At 44.6% G+C, this 22,379-nt stretch overlaps 1 protein-coding gene across 7 annotated transcripts in view; it reads left to right on the top strand.

Moving 5' to 3' along the window:
- GTF2I (general transcription factor IIi) overlaps positions 1-22,379 on the top strand; it is a 78,821-nt gene that overhangs the window by 42,665 nt on the left and 13,777 nt on the right. For all 7 annotated transcript variants that reach the window (XM_084822594.1, XM_084822591.1, XM_084822590.1 and 4 more), the window contains 10 exons: positions 1,141-1,199; positions 2,473-2,544; positions 9,380-9,563; positions 10,407-10,465; positions 12,636-12,707; positions 13,620-13,803; positions 14,722-14,780; positions 16,178-16,264; positions 16,659-16,757; positions 20,697-20,762. In XM_084822594.1, the coding sequence (XP_084678720.1) occupies positions 1,141-1,199; positions 2,473-2,544; positions 9,380-9,563; positions 10,407-10,465; positions 12,636-12,707; positions 13,620-13,803; positions 14,722-14,780; positions 16,178-16,264; positions 16,659-16,757; positions 20,697-20,762 (941 nt within the window). The remainder of the gene's footprint in view (positions 1-1,140; positions 1,200-2,472; positions 2,545-9,379; positions 9,564-10,406; positions 10,466-12,635; positions 12,708-13,619; positions 13,804-14,721; positions 14,781-16,177; positions 16,265-16,658; positions 16,758-20,696; positions 20,763-22,379) is intronic.

Genomic DNA, 22,379 nt, shown 5'->3' with positions numbered 1-22,379 from the left:
CAGTAATGGTTGTGGTGGCCCTTTCGTGAAAGTTGATGTGTGATTTAGGGGGCAGTCCTACGGCAATGCCTGTAAGCTTCCGAACTCGGAGGCTTATGGCCATCCTATGCAGAGCGGGAAGAACGGCGGAGGCAATCTTCACCTCCATGCTCCTCCTGCTCTGCATTTTGGCTAGATGGGCTTTTTCACCCTTCTAGCTGGGACACATTGGAGCAGGAGGGAAGGAGGAGCCTCCGGATACGTTGCATCCCAGCTTCCTCAGTCCCCTCCCCACCCACCAGCATGCCCCCTTTACCCCCTCTCCGAGCTTGCCAGTGTGGTTCGCTGGGCACCAGCTGCAACGGGGAGAAGGGAGGGGGCGGAGAGTGCAGATTCCTGGATCTGAGGTTGGAGTGCTGTCTCCATCCTCAGATCCAGGAATCTGAATTCTCCTAAGGCCCCCAGACTCTGCTTAAGGGCCATAGGATTGCTCCCTTAATTTTATCCCTGGAAATCCTCAAATCTCTGCTGAGGAAGCCACAGTTTTGTTCAAGTTTCAAGATGTAATGGTTCTGTGTTCCCTTTGTTGGTGGTTCTTGTTTTCAGCCTATCATCATTTTATTTGTTTATTTCCTTTCATTTCTATATCACCCAACAGCCAAAGCTCCCTGGGCAGTTCACAAAAAAAAAATAATGCTAGGCAATCATGTTGTCTAGCATAAAGTATGTCAGGTTTCTTGGAGATTGTCTGAAATTGTTTGCTCTTTAGCAAGTATTAGGGTCTCAGTTCTGGAAAAAAATGTATAGTATCCATCCATCATTTGCATCCCTTTTTACCAGTGAGGAAATACTGAGAAAATCTGCTCCAGCTAATCTGAATTTAGCAGATTCCTGACAGGAAGATGAGTCTCTTCTCTCCCCCCCCCCCCCCCCCCAGTATATTATGATGGGTCTCCACACTCTGGATGTATAGATCTCTGCTATAATTTCAACTTGTCTAACTGTAGAGTGTGCTCTTATGAGCTCCTCTGCTTCTGTCAGTTAGACTGCAGAAAGATGTATCTGATTGCTGAAATAGTGTTTGCTTTAAGGCTAAAATTGGTGGTAATGCAAATGGTATGTTGATTGCTGAAATGTATGTTTTTATTTAAATGTTCACAGACATGAGCTACTAAATTCAACACGAGAAGACCTGCCATTAGACAAGCCTGTTGCAGGAGGTAAGATATGGGGTATCACTGTCGGATCAGATTCGACTAATATGTCTTCTTGGATAAAGTAGATGGCAACTAGTGAGATGGCATTTTTGAGGTAGGCACATCTGGTGTTTGTGCTGCTTTTGGAGGTTGGTGTGGTTGCTGCCAGGTAAAGACCGTTTTTCTTGGGCCTTTAAAACTGTTTTAACTGTGTTAATGCTGCTCATCATTCTTGTTTTGTGATTGAATTGTATTTGTGATTTTTGGATATTCATTTTATATGTATCCTTGTAAGCCACTTTGGAAATTTTTGTTGAAGGGTGTATAAAAATCCAACAAATAAATTAAAACATTTCAGTGAACTGGTCCTCAGGAAGTAAACACTGCATGTGAAACTGTATTTTGTTTGGGGAGCCGGCCCATTAACTATTGCTTAATATATTTGAGCTGTGGCTAGTTCGGCAGAAACATAAGATGGAGGTATCAAAACATAACAGTACTGTTTTTCTTCATCAGAACTTAAAATTAAGAACTGTAACATGACACTTGCCCTGGAAACTCAGGAGAGTGAACCCCTGATGACTTGGCAGTATAAGTCACACTGCAAACAGTGTGCAAGTCTCAGAGATGTCAGCATAAGTGTTTGAAGACAGTTTGATTTTAATTTGATTATAAAGTCTTCATACTTCTACCAGCTTGACCCTGAGATCGCCCACAAAAAGCCACCTTAGACCAGTCTCAGTGCTTCTGAAAGCATATAAGGTGGAATGTTGTATCTCTAAGGAGAGGGAGCCTCATAACTGGGAAGGGACCACCTTTGAATGCTAGAGGTCTCCAGTTCTATTCCTGGCATCTCCAGCTGGGGAGGGTGGGAAATCTCTTCCTGAGAATCTGTAGAGATGGTCTGACATAGTATAAGCCAGCTTCATATGGTTTAATTGATATAGGAAGCACCCTCTTAAATAGGCTCCCTTGAGGTTGAACCAGGTGTCTTGGGTGCTGGACCTGTGCAAAAAGGAGCCTTTTTGTTCCTTTGTAGCCTTCATCCCACTTGAGTTTCTCTTTAGGTTTCTCACATGCCTGGCTACCAAGTAGTCTCTCCCAAGTTTCCACGACAGATTCCTTTATTACTGATTCCTTTCCCCATCCCTGGCTTCTTCCAGTAGCTTCATGCATTTACTTTCTTCTAGAATCTTTTACCCCTGTGACTCCAAGGTGCACTGATAGCAAATCAGATGGGAGCTTGTCTTTGAAATGTTAACTATTTTAATAAAGTCCTTGTTTCTACTGATTGTAGTGAAAGAAGAATGGTATGCTCGAATCACCAAACTAAGGAAGATGGTAGATCAATTATTCTGCAGAAAATTTGGTGAGTTCACTTCGTAGCAGTTCGAGGTGGGTTTTGGGGAGTGGGTTGAGCGCTGCCATGTATTCAGACAGACTGTACTTTCTAGTTACCTGCCTGTGTTTACCAATAAAACACAGTTACTGACCTGGTTTGCATGTAATGCTGACCCGTGGTTTATTTAAACCATGGTTTGTTGCCCTACCCAGAGTTTTGTCTAGCATATGATCGAACAAACCATGGTTTGTTTTCTCAGACCCTGGGTTGTTTGTTTCCCTCCTCCCTCGCCTGCTCCGTCCCTGTATCCCAACTGCCTTTGCAGCACTGTAAAGAGGCGGGGGGGGGGGGGTTAGCTCTAAGGCCTGCTGCTTCTGTAGCCTGGCGAAACAACCCATGAACAACTCAGAGTTAGAGATGTGAAGGCCCAGGGGAAAAAAAAGGAACAATTCAGGATGGGGGGACAGTTTTTTTCCCCCAAGGACTGTTTTGGGGGCTTTCCCCCAAATTGGAAAAAATTGAACAGCTTTGGTCTATGAAATACTTCCTTTTAGAATTTAAGACAAGGTGTGTACGTATTTTTACCAAGCCTTTACTCTCCCCCAAATGAATTCTAAAAACTATGTAATAAGAAGACTTTTATAGAAAACTAGAGATGTAAAATGTCTGGAAATAATGAAGCCATAGGGGAAAATATTTTTTAATCCTCTTCGTAAGATTCTCAGCATAGTTATTTCTTCTATTTCTTACTAAATTATTGATCCAATGTATCTTTTACTGATAGACATTTTGAGACGCTCCAAATCATGCTCAGTATCCCAACATGTGAATAGTCGGCATAATATGGAAGAAAATGTACATTCTTGACAGTTTGGGTTTTGTTCTGTGTTTCTGGACTTGTCTTCCTCTGCCTCCAGTTCTTCCTGCTTCTTCTGGCTTCTAGGATGATTCAGATGTTTCAGGGACTGCTTGCTGAAGTCCCCTCTGACTAGACCTAAACTAGGAATCTCAAATATGTTATGTTTAACTTGGTTTGGTCATAAAATTAATCATGCTTGATATATTAAATTTTAAAAGTATAGTTTATTCAGACAATAATTACAAATTTACTGAGTTCACTTTGCTGTGACACCAGCAGCCACAGTACCAGCAGCAAATAGCAGCAGCAGAGGGCAGCAGCTTAAAGACAAGGGGAAAGGGGCAAACGTGGACTTTATCTGCTCCTTCTTAGCTGCTGTTCTCTTTTATCTCTTTTATCTTTTATATTCTTTTAAACTGTTGTGCATTTTATATCCTAACATTTTAATATGTGCCTGGGAGGACTATTGGGCAACTCAGGGGGTGGGGGAGGTGCCACCATAACTGTGGTCACAGGCAGGGGGAGGTATGGCGTTGGGGGATTAACAGGCCAGCTGAGGAGAAGAGGGGCTAGACACCTTACAGCTGTCCCCTCTTCTGGTTCTTCCCCCAACTTGATGGTTCCTGGCAGCCTTACCAGTCTGCCCTCGGGTCTGGTGGTGCTGCTGCTGAATGCTAGATCGGCCCAAAATAAAATCTCCCTCATCCATGATTTGATTGTGGATGAGGGGGCTGACCTGGCATGTATTACTGAGACGTGGGTGGGGGAACTGGGAGGGGTCACCCTCTCCCAGCTGTGCCCTCCTGGGTACTCGGTGCAGCACCAACACCGACTCGAGGGTCGGGGAGGGGGGGTTGCCGTGGTCTATAGGAATTCATTCTCCCTCTCGAGGCTTCCTGCTCATTCGAGTGCAGATCTTAAGTGTTTGTACCTTGTGTTGGGTACCCGGGACAGATTAGGGATTCTGTTGGTGTACCGCCCACCCCGCTGCCCATCAGACTCCCTGCCTGAGCTGACGGAGGTGGTCTCGGACTTGGTGTTGAGGACCCCCAGGATGATGGTCCTGGGGGATCTCAACTTCCATGCCGAGGCCGCTGTATCCGGGGCGGCTCAGGACTTCATGGCCGCCATGACAACCATGGGGCTGTCCCAACTTGTCATCGGCCCAACGCATACAAAAGGATACACGCTTGATCTGGTTTTCTCGACTGGGCAGGAGGATGGTGATCTGAAAGTGGAGGAATTAACATCTGTCCCTTTCTCATGGTCAGATCACTTCCTGCTGAGGTTTAGACTCCTGGCGGCCTTTCCCCTCTGCAAGGGTGGGGGACCTATTAAAATGGTCCGCCCCTGGAGATTAATGGATTCCGATGGATTCCAGAGGGCTCTGGGGGATTTTCCTGCTGGTATGGCTGGTGCTCCTGTCGAAGCCCAGGTCGCTCTGTGGAATGCAGAGATGACTCGGGCGGTTGACACGATCGCGCCCAAGCGCCCTCTCCCTCTGAGCGGAGCCCAGCCAGCTCTTTGGTATACACCTGAGCTGAGGGCAATGAAGCAAGAGGGGAGACGGCTCGAACACAGGTGGAGGAAAACTCGTGCCGAGTCTGACCGAACACAGGTAAGAGCCCACTATCGAGCCTACTCTGTGGCGGTGAGGGTGGCAAAGAGGCAGTTCTTTTCCACCAGCATTGCATCTTCTCAGTGTCGTCCAGCGGAGCTTTTCCGAGTGGTTCGCGGCCTGTTACATTCTGGGCCAGGGAGAGAGATGGTGGAACCCTTGGTAGCACGCTGTGACAAGTTTGCATGGCACTTTGAGGATAAAGTCGCTCAGATTCATCATGAATTGGACACCACCATTAATGCAGTTCCATTGGTAGAGGCGTTCAGAGCACCGTCTGGTCCAGTTTTATTGGATAAGTTTCAGTTACTGAGGCCTGAGGATGCGGACAAGGTGCCTGGCCAAGTCCGATCGACCACTTGTGTGCTTGACCCTTGCCCTTCATGGCTTATTAAATCAAACAAGGAGGGGGTGTCTGGCTGGGTCCAGGAGGTTGTAAATTCCTCCTTGAGATAGGGAGTGGTGCCTGCCGCTTTAAAAGAGGTGGTAATTCACTCCTGAAAAAGCCTAACCTGGACCCAGAGGATGTTAACAATTATTGGCCAGTGGCCAACATCCCCTTCCTGGGCAAGGTGCTTGAGCAGGTGGTTGTAGAACAGCTCCAGGCACTCTTGAATGAAATGGATTATCTAGATCCATTTCAATCGGGCTTCAGGCCTGGTTTTGGAACGGAAACTGCCTTGGTCGCCCTGTGGGATGACCTCTGCTGGGAGAGGGACAGGGGGAGTGCGACCCTGTTGATTCTCCTGGACCTCTCACCGGCTTTCGATACCATCAACCATGGTATCCTTCTGGATAGGTTGTCTGGGTTAGGAGTTGGAGGCACTGCACTACAGTGGTTCCGCTCCTACTTGGATGGCCGATTCCAGAAGGTGGTGCTGGGGGATTATTGCTCTGTGCCATGGCAATTATGCCATGGGGTTCCACAGGGCTCTATTTTATCCCCCATGCTGTTTAACATCTACATGAAACCGCTGGGGGAGTTTATCTGGAGGTGTGGGCTGAGGTACCATCAATATGCAGATGACACCCAGCTCTACCTCTGTTTCTCATCAAAACCAGGTGAGGCAGTGGCTGTTCTGAATCAGTGCCTGGGCACGGTAATGGACTGGATGAGGGCTAATAAACTGAAACTCAATCCAGACAAGACGGAGGTACTGTTAGTGGGTGGTTTGTCTGCCCGGCTAGGTGATATTCAACCTGTTCTGGAAGGGGCTGCACTCCCCCTAAAGGATCAGGTTCGTAGTTTGGGGGTGCTCTTGGATCCAGAACTGTCACTTGAGGCACAGGTGAACTCAGTGGCACGGAGCACTTTTTATCAGCTTAGGCTGGTATACCAACTACGCCCTTATCTGGACAGAGATAGCCTAGCTACAGTTATCCATGCTCTGATAACTTCTCGTCTGGATTACTGCAATGCGTTATACGTGGGGCTGCCTTTGAAAACGGTCCGGAAACTTCAGCTGGTCCAAAATAGGGCAGCAAGATTGTTAACAGGGACTGGCCTGCGAGCTCATATTACACCAGTACTTTTGCAGCTGCACTGGCTGCCAGTCCATTTCCGGGCCCGATTCAAAGTGCTGGTGTTAACATTCAGAGCCCTTAACGGCTTGGGGCCAGGTTACCTGAAGGATCGCCTCCTCCCATATGTGCCTGCCCGGACCTTAAGATCATCATCAGCGGCCCTTCTCCATGAGCCCCTGCCAAAGGAAGTGAGGCAGGTGGCTACTAGGAGGAGGGCTTTTTCTGCTGTGGCACCCTGGCTCTGGAATGAGCTCCCTAGTGAGGTTCGCCTGGCGCCTACATTGTATTCCTTTCGGCGCCAGGTGAAGACCTTTTTATTTTCCCAGGCATTTTAGCATTTTAGCTTTCTAAATTTTTATCTTTGCTGTTTTAAATCTGTATTTTAAACTCTTGCACTGCTGCTAGGTTTTATTGTGGTTGTATTGTTATATTGTGGTTTTAATGTTCTATATATTTTAAATTGTTTTATTGTGTGTTGTTTAGTTTTAATTTTTGTGAACCGCCCAAAGAGCTTCGGCTATTGGGCGGTATAGAAATGAAATAAATAAATAAAATAAATAAATTAAAGTTTTCAAATATAATGATAATTTTATGACCAAACCATGTTATCCATAATATAACTTTAGGAACGTAAAGCCTGCTTTACGTTCCTAAAACAGCCTTCCTCAACCTTGTTCCCGACACTCATTGGCCATCCTGCCTGGGGCTGATGGGAGCTCCAAGTCCAAAATACCTGGAGGGCACCAGGTTGAGGAAGTATTGCATATTTTTCAATTTTCCACTTTTCTCCACACAAAAAAGTGGTGGTGGGGGGATGTTTTTTCCCCATGGCTTCAAAATTTCCAGAAATTTCACATCTCTACCCATGACTCTGCGTTTGCGCATACTGGGTGGGTTCGCATGACACAACAACCCACCCTGCGAAATAAGCTACACAGTATCGGTTGTTGTTGGAACGACCCACAGTGAGCCCAACAGATGATCATGCTTCCCTGTCGGTTGTTCTTCCCCTTCTTCCCCCTCTGTCCTCCAGCCGGCTCCAGCACATATCCCAGGGGACTTGGCAGCAGAACCTGTCTTGTCTGATGCCACGTCCCCTTCCCCACTCCAGTCATGACCCCGGTTGTGTTTTGAGCTTTTTTTAATTAAAAAAAAAAAAGTGCCCTGAAAGTTGCGCAAAATGGGGCCTATTTATTTATTTATTTTTCTGGCCCCGGGAATGTGCGTAAATGTCTTTGTAATTTGTTTTAATTTTGTTTTTTTGCAATTGTGGCTATCAAACTATATTTAGCTTTGCTTTATCTATCGCCTTGGATGTTTCAGCTGTCAAAGGGAACAAAGTTTACTAGAAAACATACAAGGTAATTGACAAGACTGGGCTGCATGTAGGCTAGTTTGACAGCCTTTGACAGCTGACAGGTTGGGAGGCCGGGGAGGAGGACCGGATCGGCCCCTTAGCAAAGTTATCCTGAAGCTTTAAAGTGTGGGATTTACCCTTGGGGTCACCGCCTTCCATTCCACCCCTCCCTGAATATCCCCAAAGTCATTTTAAGGGTGATCGAGGGTCCACTGCATTATGCAGTAAAAGGGGAGCTCCGAAAATGGCATAGACCGTAGAGCACCCTTAAAACGACTTGGGGGAGACTTGGAGAGGGGTGGAATGGAAGCCCCCAAGGGTAAGTTCCACATTTGGACCCCCAAGGATAAGTTCCACACTTCAGAACTGTGCTAAGGGTGTGATTTGGTTCCATTTCCCCAACCTGTCAGTGGGTAATTTGCACACACTGACAGCTGTTAAATTGAGGAAAGGGGATCGATCAGGTTTGAAATGTGGAATATACCCTTAGGGGTACCCTTGGCAGCCTGGGTGAGAGGGGTTTCTGGCACTCTTGCCAAGCGGCTTGCTTGGCAGTGCCCGCAACTCACAATAGGTTGGCATTGCCAGGTTCAGATGACATGCCAAGCCATCGTGAGTACAACCCCTAAAACAAGCCATGGGGTGTTAGGGTGGCTTGTTGCCCATGCACAAACCACCCTGCAAGAATCAGTCCGGGTTCGCATGACACGGCTTGTCACCCACAGTGGGCTGTCGTGTCATACGAACCCAGTCAATCACAACCCCTGGTTTAAACACCCACAGTTCACAACTCAACAACAAACCATGGCTTCCCTTCATGGGTTGTTTATGGTCAACAGCCCATAGCTCCACGTTGGCACATAACAACCCACAATTCAACAAACAATGGTTAATTGAACCAGGATTTATCATTATGTGTGAACTAGGCCATTGGTTTCCCGATTGTGGCAAAGAAGGTAAAGAATACCTTTCAGCTTGCTCTTGTTGTTTGAACCAGGAACAAACGTGGACTAATCAAGAGGGCATTCTCAGGGGCTGAGATGCATCTGATCGGGTCAGATCCAAGTGGTTCAACACGGATCTGTCCCTGTTACATAGAGAAAAGCGGGGGGGGGGGCAGGGGGATTTTTAACAGCCAAAGGGATGCACAAGGCAGAAGTCCCCTCCCAATTGCCTGTTTTCTCTCGTTGAGTGGAAAGGAGATCAGCTAGTTCAGGGAGGGCCCAGAACTGGTTTTGGAGGAGGTGGGGGCTTCCCCCAAGCCCCAGACTTCCTGCCTTACTGCAGGCAGGCTGATGTCACTGAAGATTCTTCATTAGGCTTGAGAGCCTACCAGAAACGAATCCCAAAGAAGATTCTCAAAAAAGAGAGAGAAATTGGCAGCCAGCACAGCAGTGTCGCTCGTAGATAGTGGCTAAGGGACTCCACTCTAATCAGGAAGTTCCTGGTGTGAATCTTGCTCCTGCTGTGAACTTACAAGTTGTCTGGCTCCCTTCTCTAACAGCTGAGGCATTGGGGAGCACTGAACCGAAGGCAGTCCCTTATCAGAAATTTGAGGCGCACCCCACCGATCTTTACGTGGAGGGTCTGCCAGAGAACATTCCATTTCGGAGTCCGTCCTGGTATGGAATTCCTCGGCTGGAGAAAATTCTTCAAGTGGGCAACAGGATAAAATTTGTAATAAAAAAGTAAGGTCAACTTTCTTTGCATTTCAATATTTTGAGGTCAAACTTGTCCATGCCAAAAATACAATTCCAGCTTTAAAAAGTTTAACTTGATATATACTAGAGACTAGAGCTAACTCCATAAGAATTTGCTTCTAATAAGCCACAGTGTCCTCTTATTTTTTTGGCAATAGAATGTCCACTGGATAATGCCAGTAACTTTCTGTTTTTAATTGTTCTAGCACCTTGTCTCTGCTAGAAAAAATCTGCTTTACCTTTGAACTGATGCTTAGATCAGAACAGTTCCTCAGGGTCGGTCTCTCTCTCTCTCTTTCTCTCTCTCTGATGTTACAAAATCATCTCTGGATTGCTACACTGTAGGACTGTAGGACAGTTTCTGATGTTTAAAACAAACAAACTTGACTTTAAGTCAGGACTGGGCAACTTAGGGCCCTCCAGAAGTTTTGGCCTACAGCTCACATCATCCCTTACCATTAGGTTGATGGGAGGTCCAGGCCAAAACATCTAGAGGGCCAGATATTGCCCACTCCCAGTTTAGATGGTACCATGTTCTAAAAACAAATGATCATCAGACAAGTACCTATCCATATGCATTTCACCATCTTAGTTATTGCTTTTTTGCATTTAAAATGGGCCTGTGGAACTTCCATACTAGGCTGATCCTGTTCTATTTTGCATTTTGAAGATCATTGCTTTGAGTTGCTACTTGATGAGTTGGTTTCAGAGTTGGTTTCATAGTGCAGAACATATGAATGTGTATTTCAGGTTAGACATTTCAGGGAAGAGGCAGTAAAGGACCACCACGCTACCACTATCTGTTAATATTTCTTATTTTTAAAATTATAGGCCAGAACTACTAACGATCACTCCCACAGAGGTTACTCAACCAAGAACAAACATGCCTGGTAAGATAGATGCTTCTGAAGTGTCTAAAGACTGATAGCATAACCATCACCCCATGTGCATAAACATTCTTTGCCCCTTTCTCAATCTATTCAACCTACTTTATACATAGAGATGGAATGTGAGCTTTTGGAACCTCAATATTTGCTGGTTTCTCTCTGAGATAAAAGAACGCATTGAGCTTTTCATGTGCTTTCATTTGTCGCGATCCTGGCATGACTTCCAAGAACACACCTAGGCCTGACAGTCCTCACCAGATTGGCCGCTGACTCGCTATTCAAATAATTGTGTACATATAAAAGTCTGGGTTCCATCTTTTTTGGTATACTCTAGTGTAGTGAAAAAATGGAACCCAGGATGAGCTCAGTTGCTCTGATTAAATACTGTGGGACAAAATTAGCTGCAGTCTGGCAAGTATTTGAAGGTGCAGGAGGCAAAACCCAATCCAGATACTAGGACAATCTTTTTTTGCATTTTGTGGTAAATGTCTTGCCAAGAATTGGCTTTATTTTTCAGTACATACAATATATTTGGAAAAGAAACACTTAAATGAATTCTACAAAAAATTAAAAAGTGTGTGTGGGATAAATAAGGCAAAGATAGCTTTAAAATCTTTCAGAAACCTAAAAATGAAGGTTGTTTATTCTTAACAAACATGTCTTTATTACCATGCAAGTTGTCTAAATGGGATTCCTGACCATTTTCAGGCTCAAAATATGTCTATTGAGGTTGAGCAAGAATGCAGTACAATTCTGTTGTCTGCATTATCACAGCTAAAGATGAGTTAAGCATACCTGAACACATCTTTATTTTTGCTGTAATGAAAATATGGCATGAGAAATGAGAAAAATCAATCCAGGTAAGTTGCCACGTGTACAGTGGCTCAGTTCAAACATCACACCAAACGCTGGTTGTTCTTATTGTATTTTAGAACCCAAATCATGAACTGAGTTTCCAAGCATATAAGCCAGTTATGGCTTGTTTGCTTTCATTTTCTGTCTGCTTGGCACTCCAATCGCTAGGTGAAGGAGAGCAACAGCCATAACTGGTTCATCAGTTCAGACATCATGCCAGAGTATAGTCTCAAAACTAGGGATGTACGAAAGTCACTTACCTTTTCGCAGCTTTGATTCACGGTGGGGGGGAGGCACTCCGTCCCTCCCCCCGGAATCCTCCCTGGGCCGGCTCTGCTCTGCTGCGGCTCCACGGAGCCGCCAGCCAGGGCCATCCGCAGCCGGAGTTCCGGCCACGGCCGGCTGGCGTGGTCGCAAATGGCAGCTGCCATTTGTGTCCTGCCAGGCTGCCGTGATCGGCTACGTAAGTATTTGCGTGGCTGTCTTTACCGTGATAGGCTACGTAAATACTTACGTAGCCTATCACAGAAAGAGCAGCAGCGCAAACGGTGTAGCGGCCACCATTTGCGCCCCTGCTCTTTGCCATGGTAGGCTACGTAAATACTTACGTAGCCTGTCACGGCAGCCTGGCAGGACGCAAATGGCAGCCGCAGCAGCTGGCCAAGAGACCAGCTGTCGCCGCCAGCGGAACATCTGCCCCAGGTAAGCTTCGGCCCCGGGGGGGATTCTGCAGGGGGTGGGAGGCCATTCCGCCACGGGTTTCAGGGGGCCGAATGCCAGTACATTTGGCCTCACTGAAATCCGTGGCGGAATTCTCCACCATCCTTACTCAAACCCCACTTCAAACCATGATGTCGAATTCTAGTTCGTCTGCTCATTGCAAATCATTGCTTTTTGTTTCAGACATCATTCTAACCCAGTTAAAAGCTTCCATTTAACCGTGATGTCTCTAGAGGGCCATATTGTTAGAGAGTCCTAAACAATATTTTTGTAAGTTTAGTATGTTAATAAGGAGGAGGATGTTTAAATCATTTAGACTGTGTGTTAAAGTATGGGAATTAAAATGCGTGAAATCCTGTTTGGGAAAAGAATGTAAGACTAATATCAAACTGTTTTAAAAAGTCAATGCATATCATACTTTCCTAAGGATATTGATTCATATCAGCTCAGTTACTGTTCATTGGCAATATACATACAGATCTGTAGGACGCACATTTGATTTGATAACTCACATTGTTATTAATGCCATATTTGCCCATTTAGTGGTAAAAGTTTAAATTGTATCCTGTTTTTAAAAAAAAAAAAAAAAAATCTCCAGTCAAAGAAGATTGGAACGTCAGAATCACAAAACTGAGGAAGCAAGTAGAAGAGATATTTAATCTGAAATTTGGTAAGTCAGCCGTTGGATATTTGCGTGGTAGTACTGTTGCTTGGTGAAAATACCATAGAAGTATAAAACGCACTGTTTCTCTGTTACAATATTTTGGCTAGCTGCGTTGTTTATTTTTGGGAAGACTGTGGGTGAATCTGTGTACAAGTCAATACTAGATTCTCCATGAGATTGTGCTCCTGTTGGTTTTTTACTGCAGTTACTCTGAGCAAATGCAGTGTCTCATGTTTCTTTTGAGGCTGGCTACAGTTGATTCCAGTAGGCTTTTGGTGGGCTTGGATGTTACTACAAAAAAGGGGGAAAGGCCTGCAAAGAAAGGGTATTTGAAATTTACCCAGGGGGACTAATCTTGCGCAGGCCTAATGTACCACCATTCCTGAGGCAGTGGCAGAAAGGAAGAAATCAGTCATGAGACTCCAAACTAGGTTGCCATCCTGTGTATGTGACCAGGTGAGCAGCCCCTAAAACATACAATAGAAATGTAGAGTTAGACTTTGGTCTGCTAGTTGCCCATCCCTACCCTAAGAGCTGACAATCCATAAAAGACTCTGCATTGAGATGCGCAAGATAACTTTTATTTATTTATTTATTTATTTATTTATTTATTATTAACATTTATATATTGTCTTTCCACAAACGTCACCGAGGCAGTAAAAGCTAGGTGATTCTTTTGATCTAGGACTATAAAGTTGTTGAACCCCAACTTTTTGTAACTTTAAAAATATGCCTGTGCTTTGATTTCCAGAAATAGTTTCAAGACTAGACATTTTAAAAATAAAACCTAAATTTAATCATTGTCAGAAAGCCTTTAGGAAAGTTGGATAGATAAGTTTGGTGTAACTAGCCTTTAAGGCAGGAACTTGATCTCAAATGTTCCACTGAGTTCCTGCAAATTTGCCATCTTCTTTCCAGGACAAGCACTAGGTCTCAGTGAAGCAGTGAAGGTTCCTTATCCTGTATTCGAGTCAAACCCTGAGCATTTGTATGTAGAAGGCTTGCCTGAAGGCATCCCCTTTCGAAGTCCCACATGGTTTGGAATCCCGCGCCTGGAAAGGATTGTCCGTGGAAGTGGAAAAATCAAATTTATTGTAAAGAAGTAAGCTGTAGTTTAATCTCTTTACTTTTTAAGCAATTATTTGGTGGCTTCTTTTAGAATTCATCTTTATCCTGGCTGGGATATAGGATGCAATTAGACAAATTCACCTTAATGTGGAACATTTCACTCAACTTCTGTTCTTTTAACTTGTTTTGCTAGTAACACTAGAAATCCTTTCTGTAGTGACTACTTTAGGCTTGACTCTTTACTCAACAGGGTTTTTGATATTTGGCTATTTTTGGTACTACTTTTAAATGACTCGATGGGTCTTATTTTCACTGTAGAGGCTCAGGGAAACTTGAAGCAAGCTTGCATACATACTAAATGGAGTGAAACACTGATGTTAGTAGCCACTTTCATAGGGGATGCCAAGAACAGCTTTTCTCTTCTTAACGAACTCTGATTTCAAATTTGTCAATATGACTGCAGTGTGTAACGGAAGGTTGAAATCAGTGGTTATCAGTTCCACTTTTGCCAGAAGCACCATAACAATTGGACCCTCCTCCTTGGGCCTGGCCTCCCTCATTAGAAAATGGTAGGTGAGATCTCTTTAAGAGCACAAAGAGCTGGAATGTACATAAAGGTGGGTCGATGAGGCATTGTGTAGATTTGTGCTACTTAAAAGATGCCATTTGTGTCTCTGGAAAACATCTCTCATTTAATGATATTGAACCAGATCTTAAGACATGGGTATGTGCTGATTAAAAAGCAACATCTCTGATGGTTTCCCCCTCCTTAATTCTAACGAAAAGAGAACTGTTATGGAAACCCTAAGTCCTTTGCAAAAACAACACCCCCACACTTAATGGAGATTCCCCCCGCCCCCAATACAAATAGAGCTGTTAAGGCTCCACATGTTTATTATACTTTCATTGTTATAGTAGTGCTTTAATAAAAAACATGTTTTCTAATTTATAGGCCAGAGCTTGTCACCTCTTATTTGCCTCCTGGATTAGCTAGCAAAGTGAATACTTCAGGTAAGTGACTAAGGGCGCAATCCTATCCAGATAGGTGGCTGTCTCCGAACTCGGCGGCAACCATCTATCCAAAGCAGGACAGGAGAAGCACGGAGGGTCTAACCATGGGAGGGCAGAGTGGGGAAGGAGGCTGCTGTATGACACATTGGATGTGTCATACAGGCATTTCTGCCCTCCCTGGAACACCCCCAGCCATGCCCCTTTTTGGCTGCTCTGCACTCCTCTGGCGAATGTGGAGGACGGGCCTGTTCAGGCAGCGCAGAAGTTGCGGGAGGTCGGTTCCCAGATAACACGTTATCCTACGGCCATCAAGCTGCTGTCTAGTAGCCATAGGATTGCTCCCTAAGAAAAATGTGCTACTTGGAGAGAGAAGAGATGTTAAGTTTTCTTCATTTATGGTGGACAGTCCTTCACAGCTTTGAAAGCAAGGCAACTGAAATCCAGTAGGTGTCCTCGCAACTTTCCCTTATATGCTGTTTCTGTCTCTTATAGTTTTTTTTTCCTCCTTACCCCTGTGATTTAAGATTGCTGGCTTATTGGAGAGAGGACACTTTCTGAAACAAGTGTATACATATAGGGGTTTATAAATGTGTCCCTCTTTCCCCTGTTCTAATGGAAGCAGGAGAAATGCTACTCAGCCTGAGTAAAGATGGTATTAATCTGTCAGAGGGAGAATTCCAGAATCATACTGTTGTCCTGGAAACCTAGTAAATTCTGACCATAATTGTCTGCTCAAGATAAAACCAAGATCCAGGTAGTTTGTTCTAATAGTGACACCAGGCAGGGTGCACAGTATCTCCACAGCTTTATAATTGTTATGAATAATTTGAAATAATGACTAGCATTGAAATAACTGAACAGTTGTTTTGAGAGTCATCGGGAAAAGATCAACTTGTGAATACATAAACACACCAGCTTTTAAAGAGAATGTAACAGATGTGAATTCCAGCTCAGCTTAGAGCAGCATTCCCCATCCTGGTGCCCTCCAGATGGTTTGGAGTACAGCTCCAAGCATTCTTGCCCATTGACTATGCTGGCTGGGGCTTATGGGTGTTGAAGTCCCAAAATAACTGGAGGGCGGGTGCCCAGCTGGAAAAGGCTGATATAGGGCTTCATAAAATGCAAAGTCTTTCTGAACTGTAGAAAGGACCAGAAGGCCATCCAGTCTTACTCTCTGCCAGGGCAGGAACACCCTTGCCCCCTGTCTCCAGTCTGTGTCATGCTTGTATTTAAAACCTTTGGATTTGAGTGTCACAGACACTCAGACATAACACATTTCTGCCAATAGACTGCCTAACAATCTGCTTCACGCAAGGGGCTTTCTATGGTGGATTGTTTCTAATGCCCCTGAAGCAGCCTGGATATAAAAACAGTAAACCGTGTGACTCCTTTTGTAGGATCCCAGAGTCCAAACAGCTCAAACTCTGCACGAAGTCCTGTAAGCAACTCCAAAGTTCCAGAGATTGAAGTTACTGTGGATGAAGGTATGGAATTTCCTAAATACATTCGTTCGAGAATAAGTTGTCTGAATTGTACAAGTTATCAATTGAGTTTTTTTCCATCTGAAAAATAGATCCTGCTGCTTCCAAACTCACAGCATATAATTTTCCAGGGTACCTTGTGCCCTATGCATCATGCTCAGATGACACTAGTTCTGTGCAGGACTGAGTTTTTAAAGTAGCACTGGAAATTCTATCCCTACGTATTTATTGGGGGTTGGACTCGATGGCCTTGTAGGCCCCTTCCAACCCTACTATTCTATGATACTATTCTATGTATACACTATGAACTTCGAGCACAGAGCTTTACCAGTTCATTGCTGTTACAGTTGCCCCACTCACCGATGACATGGGATGTATTTGGTGTGTTCTAACACAGGTCTTGCTAATAAGACAACAACCCCAGAAGTCAGAACGAATCCTCAAACCAATGGATCGAATGTGGGGTTTAAGCCAAGAGGAAGAGAGTTTTCTTTTGGTAAGTTCTGGTTGAAATTGTTACGGAAGAAAACTGACCCCTCCCAAATTACATGCCACTTCACCCCCAGCAATTATTCCTGATTTGTTTTATTCCTGAGATCTGGTGTAGAGTAGTGACGAAGAGGGAGATGAATCAAGAAGTGCGTGGTTTTGAATCTCTACTGTGAACTCATTGGGTGGCTTTAGGCAAACCACGGTTGTTCTCAGCATCAAACCTCCCACATGCAATATAGGAATATGCTGACCTAACTTATGGTGGGCTGTAAGGATTACAAGTCAATGTACGTAAAGCTTTCGGAACACTCCTGAAACACTCAATGCCTGTTATTGTTAGTGGTCTCTCTACAGTCCCGGATACGGGTTCTGTGGCTGTGTAGAACCAGACCTTGAAACATTCTAGAGCTTTAACCAGGGTACTGGTGCTTGTAGCCCCTCCCCTCAGTGGGAGCTTTAAGGCTGCACAGGCTTCAGGAGGAATGTGTGCCTTTCTTCTCCACTTCCTTCTGACTGCCGCAGGAGCAGAATCTTGAATACACAGTGGGTTCTCCTAATGCTGACCCTTGTTTTTCTCATTCGGGAATGTGTTTGGTTCCCCTCATCCTTTCCTTGGGCATTGGCCACACTTTTGTTTCTGTTTTCTTCCTTTTGGGTGATCGTTGCTTTCCGCTTTTACTGTGTGCCTATGGCATAGCAGCGGTTGTTCAAAAAGTGCTGGACTTGCAGGGCAGGGTTCCTACAACCAGGAGCTACAATCAGGCCCAAAGTAAGTCTGACATTAATTGTTTGCAGTTAACATGCAGATTTTGTTCCTGCTGTGGGTAACTCTGAGCAGCCATCAGCTGGGTTCACATAGCATGTTAACCCACCCAGTGTGGGTTGTTGTTGTTGAACCATGGGTTATTGTGTTGTCTGAACACAGTGCTTTTTCATAGAATCATAGGGTTGGAAGGGGCCTACAAGACCATCCAGTCCAACCCCCTGCTCAGTGCAGGAAGCCTGATTCCCAGGCAGTCTCCCATCCAAGTACTAACCAGGGCTGACCCGGTCAGGCACATCCAGCCTTTTATTTGTTAACCATGCAGTGTGGCCTGTTAACCACCCTGAACAACCCAGCAACAAGCCATGGGTTCTTAAGGTGGCTTGTTCGAGAAAAATAAGCCACACCGCATGGTTAACAAGCCACCCTATGGAAAACACACTGCCTTCAGACAACATCATAACTTATGGTGGGTTAACATTCTGTGTGAACCTAGCCTTTCTCTGCCTTGATCCTGAAATGCAAATAGCTTCAGAGAGTCCCTTTTTGTCAGCACCATGGTAGGGAAAGAGAGAATTAAGCTCCCCACCACCCACTGTCCTGAGGATGTTCACGGATACCTGCGGCGTCTATCTACATAATGAAAAACATGCACGTTCATTGCATTCATGCAATTAATGTCACATAAATTTTGGCCCCCATTTTGATTTGTGTGGGAGAGTACTATGCTTCCTCTCCTCCAGTTACACAGCTACTATTCCTGGCTCACCTTCTCTCAACCCCAGTAAAGAGTAATTTCAATACCTCGGACTCCAGGTTAGCTTCCCCAGCTTGGTGCCCTGTAGATGTGTTGGACTACTGAACCATCATCGTTTGGCCATGCTGGGTGAGGATGGTGGGATACGTAGTCTGGAGGGCACCAGGTTGGGGAAAGCTGCTGTAAGCCATAAGAATATGAGAAGTGCCTGGCTGGATCATATCAAAGGCCTTTCTTGTTCAGCATCCTGTTTCCCACAGAGGCTAACCAGATGCCTGTGGGAAGCCCACAAGAGCAATAGCCCTCTCTTGCTGGTGTTTCCCAGCAACTGGTATTTGGTGTCATACTGCCTCTGAACCTGCAGGTTCCATACAGCCATCTGCCATTGATATACTCTCCTATGGTATGGATTTGTCTGATCCCTTTTTAAAACCATCCACGCTATTAGCCATTGCCACATCTTGGTGGCAGCAAATTCCATAAATTATACATTGCATGAAGTTCAATGTTAATGTCTGTCTCAGTCTCTTGCTAATTGTCAGAGATTGCTAAGCCCCCTGCTGAGTAGTGAGGCAACAGACTCCCTGTGCAATCCACAAAACCTTTATTCAGTCAATAACACCTCTTCACACCTTTTGCATTACGCCTAATTAGCTAAACAAAGCAAGGCAGTTGCCGGTCAACTCCAACCTCTGACAGGCAACCAGTCTGGCCGGACCACCAGCCACCTCCTCTCAGCTCCGCTCACTTAACTCTGCCCAGAACTCTGGTGTCTATTAGTTTTGGTGCTTCCTCTCCCTCTCACAAAGTGGGGGGGGAATGATCGGGTGGGGTGGGGGATGATCGTCTCTGAACCTGGCCCTCCTGTTGGATAAGCCCCAGGGACGATTCATCCCTGACTCTTGGGGTAGACTTGGGGAATTTCCTCCCTGCTCCATGTCTTGGCTGGGCGTCTTCTAGCTCTGCCTCCGAATTGGAATCAAAGTCCGAAACCACATCATGGAGCTTTGGTCCGATCCTGACACCAGTCAGCCTTATGGGATGGCCCAAATAAAACCCAGCTACCCAGCATAATACTAAGGACATTTGGCGGTGCTACTGTCTAATAGTTCCTCATCCAGCTTGGGGAGCTTAGATTCTTGCTTTAAATTGATTCTAAAGAAAGTCAGTTGTCTAGATGGGTCTCTGAAGTGAAGGAGTGGTGGGACAGGGCACCATAAAAGAAGAGATACATGTCATTGTGAACAAGACCACACCAATTCTCTTCTCAGATGACATCTGAGGTGTTGAGTGAGCAAGAGTGGGGCCCCTCTGTTCCCTTCCCGCACTGGGTGGGCTGGCATTGTTATATGCTTGCATTTCAGTTTCAGCGAGTATCTTTTACAGCTTTGTTTATGTATGTTGCGGTTCAAATGTGCAAATTACTTCACAGTCATGCTGCAGTCATCACTATGTTTCCTTTTGCATATAGGAAACTGAACCTGGAAGAGTGCCATGCTAGAGGTTACCCAATAGGTTCCCCGTTGCTGGGTTTTGAACACAGGCTTTTCATGCCTATGTCCTCAATCTGTATTCATTGGATAGCGCAAAACTTTTTTGGTCTCTGAATAAGAGAATTTTGTTCGTCACTTTCAGAGCTTGGTCTCTCAAGCTCTTAAAAAATAATAATGGGAAGGTCTTCTTATAGGAAACTAAAATGGTCTCTGAACGTCGGCACATGTTAAGTCCTGTCATTTGTTTATAAGTTGTTGCCATAGTATAAAACTGTCAAGTTATAAATGGAGCATGTGGTTATGTGGTTTCATTGAAAAATAAAACTTGCCCAGCAGGTTAATTTAATTTTAACATTTCAGCGTGGATTGATAAATATGTGGTCTACCCAATGTTTGATTCCTTATTTCCCTGCTTTACGATTTAGCCCACTAAAAATGAAAGCTAAGAATGTTTTTGTTTGTTAATTGAAACGAATTCAGTTAGATTTTCTAATTAGATGATGTATTTACACTTCCTCAGCTTGGTCAGTAAAACAGAGTATCCACATGTCATCTAAGCAGTTATGTCCTCTTTTTTGTTTTGCAATTCTTTTTAGGGATTTAGAGTACAATCGCATGCATGTTTAGGAAGAAAAAGGTCCTATAGCTACTGTCATTCCCCAGCCATGATGGCTGGCTGGGGAATGCTGGGAGTTGTAGGACTTTTTTCTGCCTAAATATGCATAGGATTGCATACTTAATTACTTAAGAAATATATGCCTATAAAGAATGCAGCACTTGGAACTTCAGTAGAAAGAAAGAAAGAAAGAAAGAAAGAAAGAAAGAAAGAAAGAAAGAAAGAAAGAAAGAAAGTTGCCTAGAACACTCTGAAGCAAGGTGGTGGTGGGACAGGGTACAAATAATCATTTTACCCTTTTGATCTTTTGACAGAGGCCTGGAATGCCAAGATTACCGACCTGAAACAAAAAGTTGAAAACCTTTTTAATGAGAAATGTGGTAAGCATACTGAACCTCTTAAAATATACTTTTTTAGCACTTTAAAGGAGAACTTTATCACCAAAATAACAAGAGTTCCCAGTGAAGTATCAGTTAAATCTGGAATAAAATTTCCACTTCCCCAAATGCTTGCTGTAACAGTAAGTTCTTCTTTGTGGTCTCTGTGCATTACACATATGCGCTCTGTGCTTGCACGGAGCCTCGATTGGGAACCTTCTATAACTGAGAATTTTTTGGTGGGAACCTTCCCCCACCATTCAGTGCACGTGCTCCTCGCACATTCCCACCTATTCCCTCAGTTCTGCTTCAACCCCCATTGTGGCAGCCTCATAAGGAATCTCTTCAGTTAGTTCGCCTCTTCCTGAGGGAAGGCAGAACTTGCTGAGGTCAAAACTTATTCCCCCCCCCCCCCCGGTCTATCCTTTTGTTTTTGCTGGCGACCTCATTTATTTCAGTTTTATTTCATTCGCTCCCTGCCCTTCCTGACTTGTATTTTATTTCTTAAGATTTGTTTTAATTAAAACTATGTTACTTTAACTGGGATTCAAAAGAGAGATTTTGAGCTCGGAACCTACTTCTGCCTTATACTTTGGTTCTTGCGTAAGTTACTTTTCTTTTAGTCTCGCCAGTTTAGCGTCTGGGAAATGAGCATTCTGTGACCAGCTGTGCCCACCATGGCAGCCATTTTATAAATGGGCAAGGTGCCCCCATGACAGCCATCTTGTGAGAGCACCCACAACACGCTCAAGATTCCAGATGTGCCCACTGACCCAAAAGGTTGGGGAACCCTGCTCTCAATGGAGAGATTTCCATAACAAGGCCACCATTACTAAGAATGCACCGTTCCTTGTGCCAGCCAGCCAACCTAACCAGACAGTACTAGCATTTCAAATCTATATGTTCCATGCAATAATCTGATGTATTCATATTTCTGTGTCCTTGTTCTCACTACTATAGTAAATCTATGTCTAGCTGCATCACTTCATATTGGAGGTGACAGCTCATGTGATACAATGCTCTCCCATTTAAGAAAACATATTTTATTGATTTGTTTAATAAAGCATTTTAACCCCACTCTTCAGCCAAAAAAGGCTTAAAACGGCTTATCAAGATTAATAGTAAGACAGTTCCTGCCCTCAGGCTTACAATATAAAAAGGTTAAGGTGGGGAAAAGCAAACTCAGGCACAAGTTTTTAGTTACAAAGTTCAGCTGGACATGGAGATGGATCTAACCATAATGGAAGGGCTGTTGCTTCTTCTCCCTACGATGACCTCAGCAGTGGCTGTTGGTAGCTGGAGGGATGGAGGCTCTCAGCTGGAGCTGTATGTAGGCATCAGGGATGGACTGGTCTTCTCCCTCAGATAGCCTCAGCAATTGTAGTTGGTAACTCTATATGCACATAGAAAATTAGTGCATCAGGGGGAAGGCTAGGCTAGAGTGACATACTCATTTTCTGTGTACATGGTTTTCTTTCCCTATGAGGGAGCATTTAGTCATGAGCTTCCATCTGCAGTCTGAAGTGGTATATCCAAGGCAAAGATTGAACACATCAGTGAGAACTAGGGCTATAAGTACTGTAACAACAATTCCAAAGTCTTGTTTTGACTCCAGTACTA

The sequence above is a fragment of the Heloderma suspectum genome, chromosome 16 (genome assembly GCF_057233095.1).
Source record: "Heloderma suspectum isolate Gila_16-S chromosome 16, 16-S_ref, whole genome shotgun sequence".
Lineage (NCBI taxonomy): Eukaryota > Metazoa > Chordata > Lepidosauria > Squamata > Helodermatidae > Heloderma > Heloderma suspectum.
Note: the sequence above shows the minus strand (reverse complement) of the source record. Positions and strands in the feature narration are given on the sequence as shown.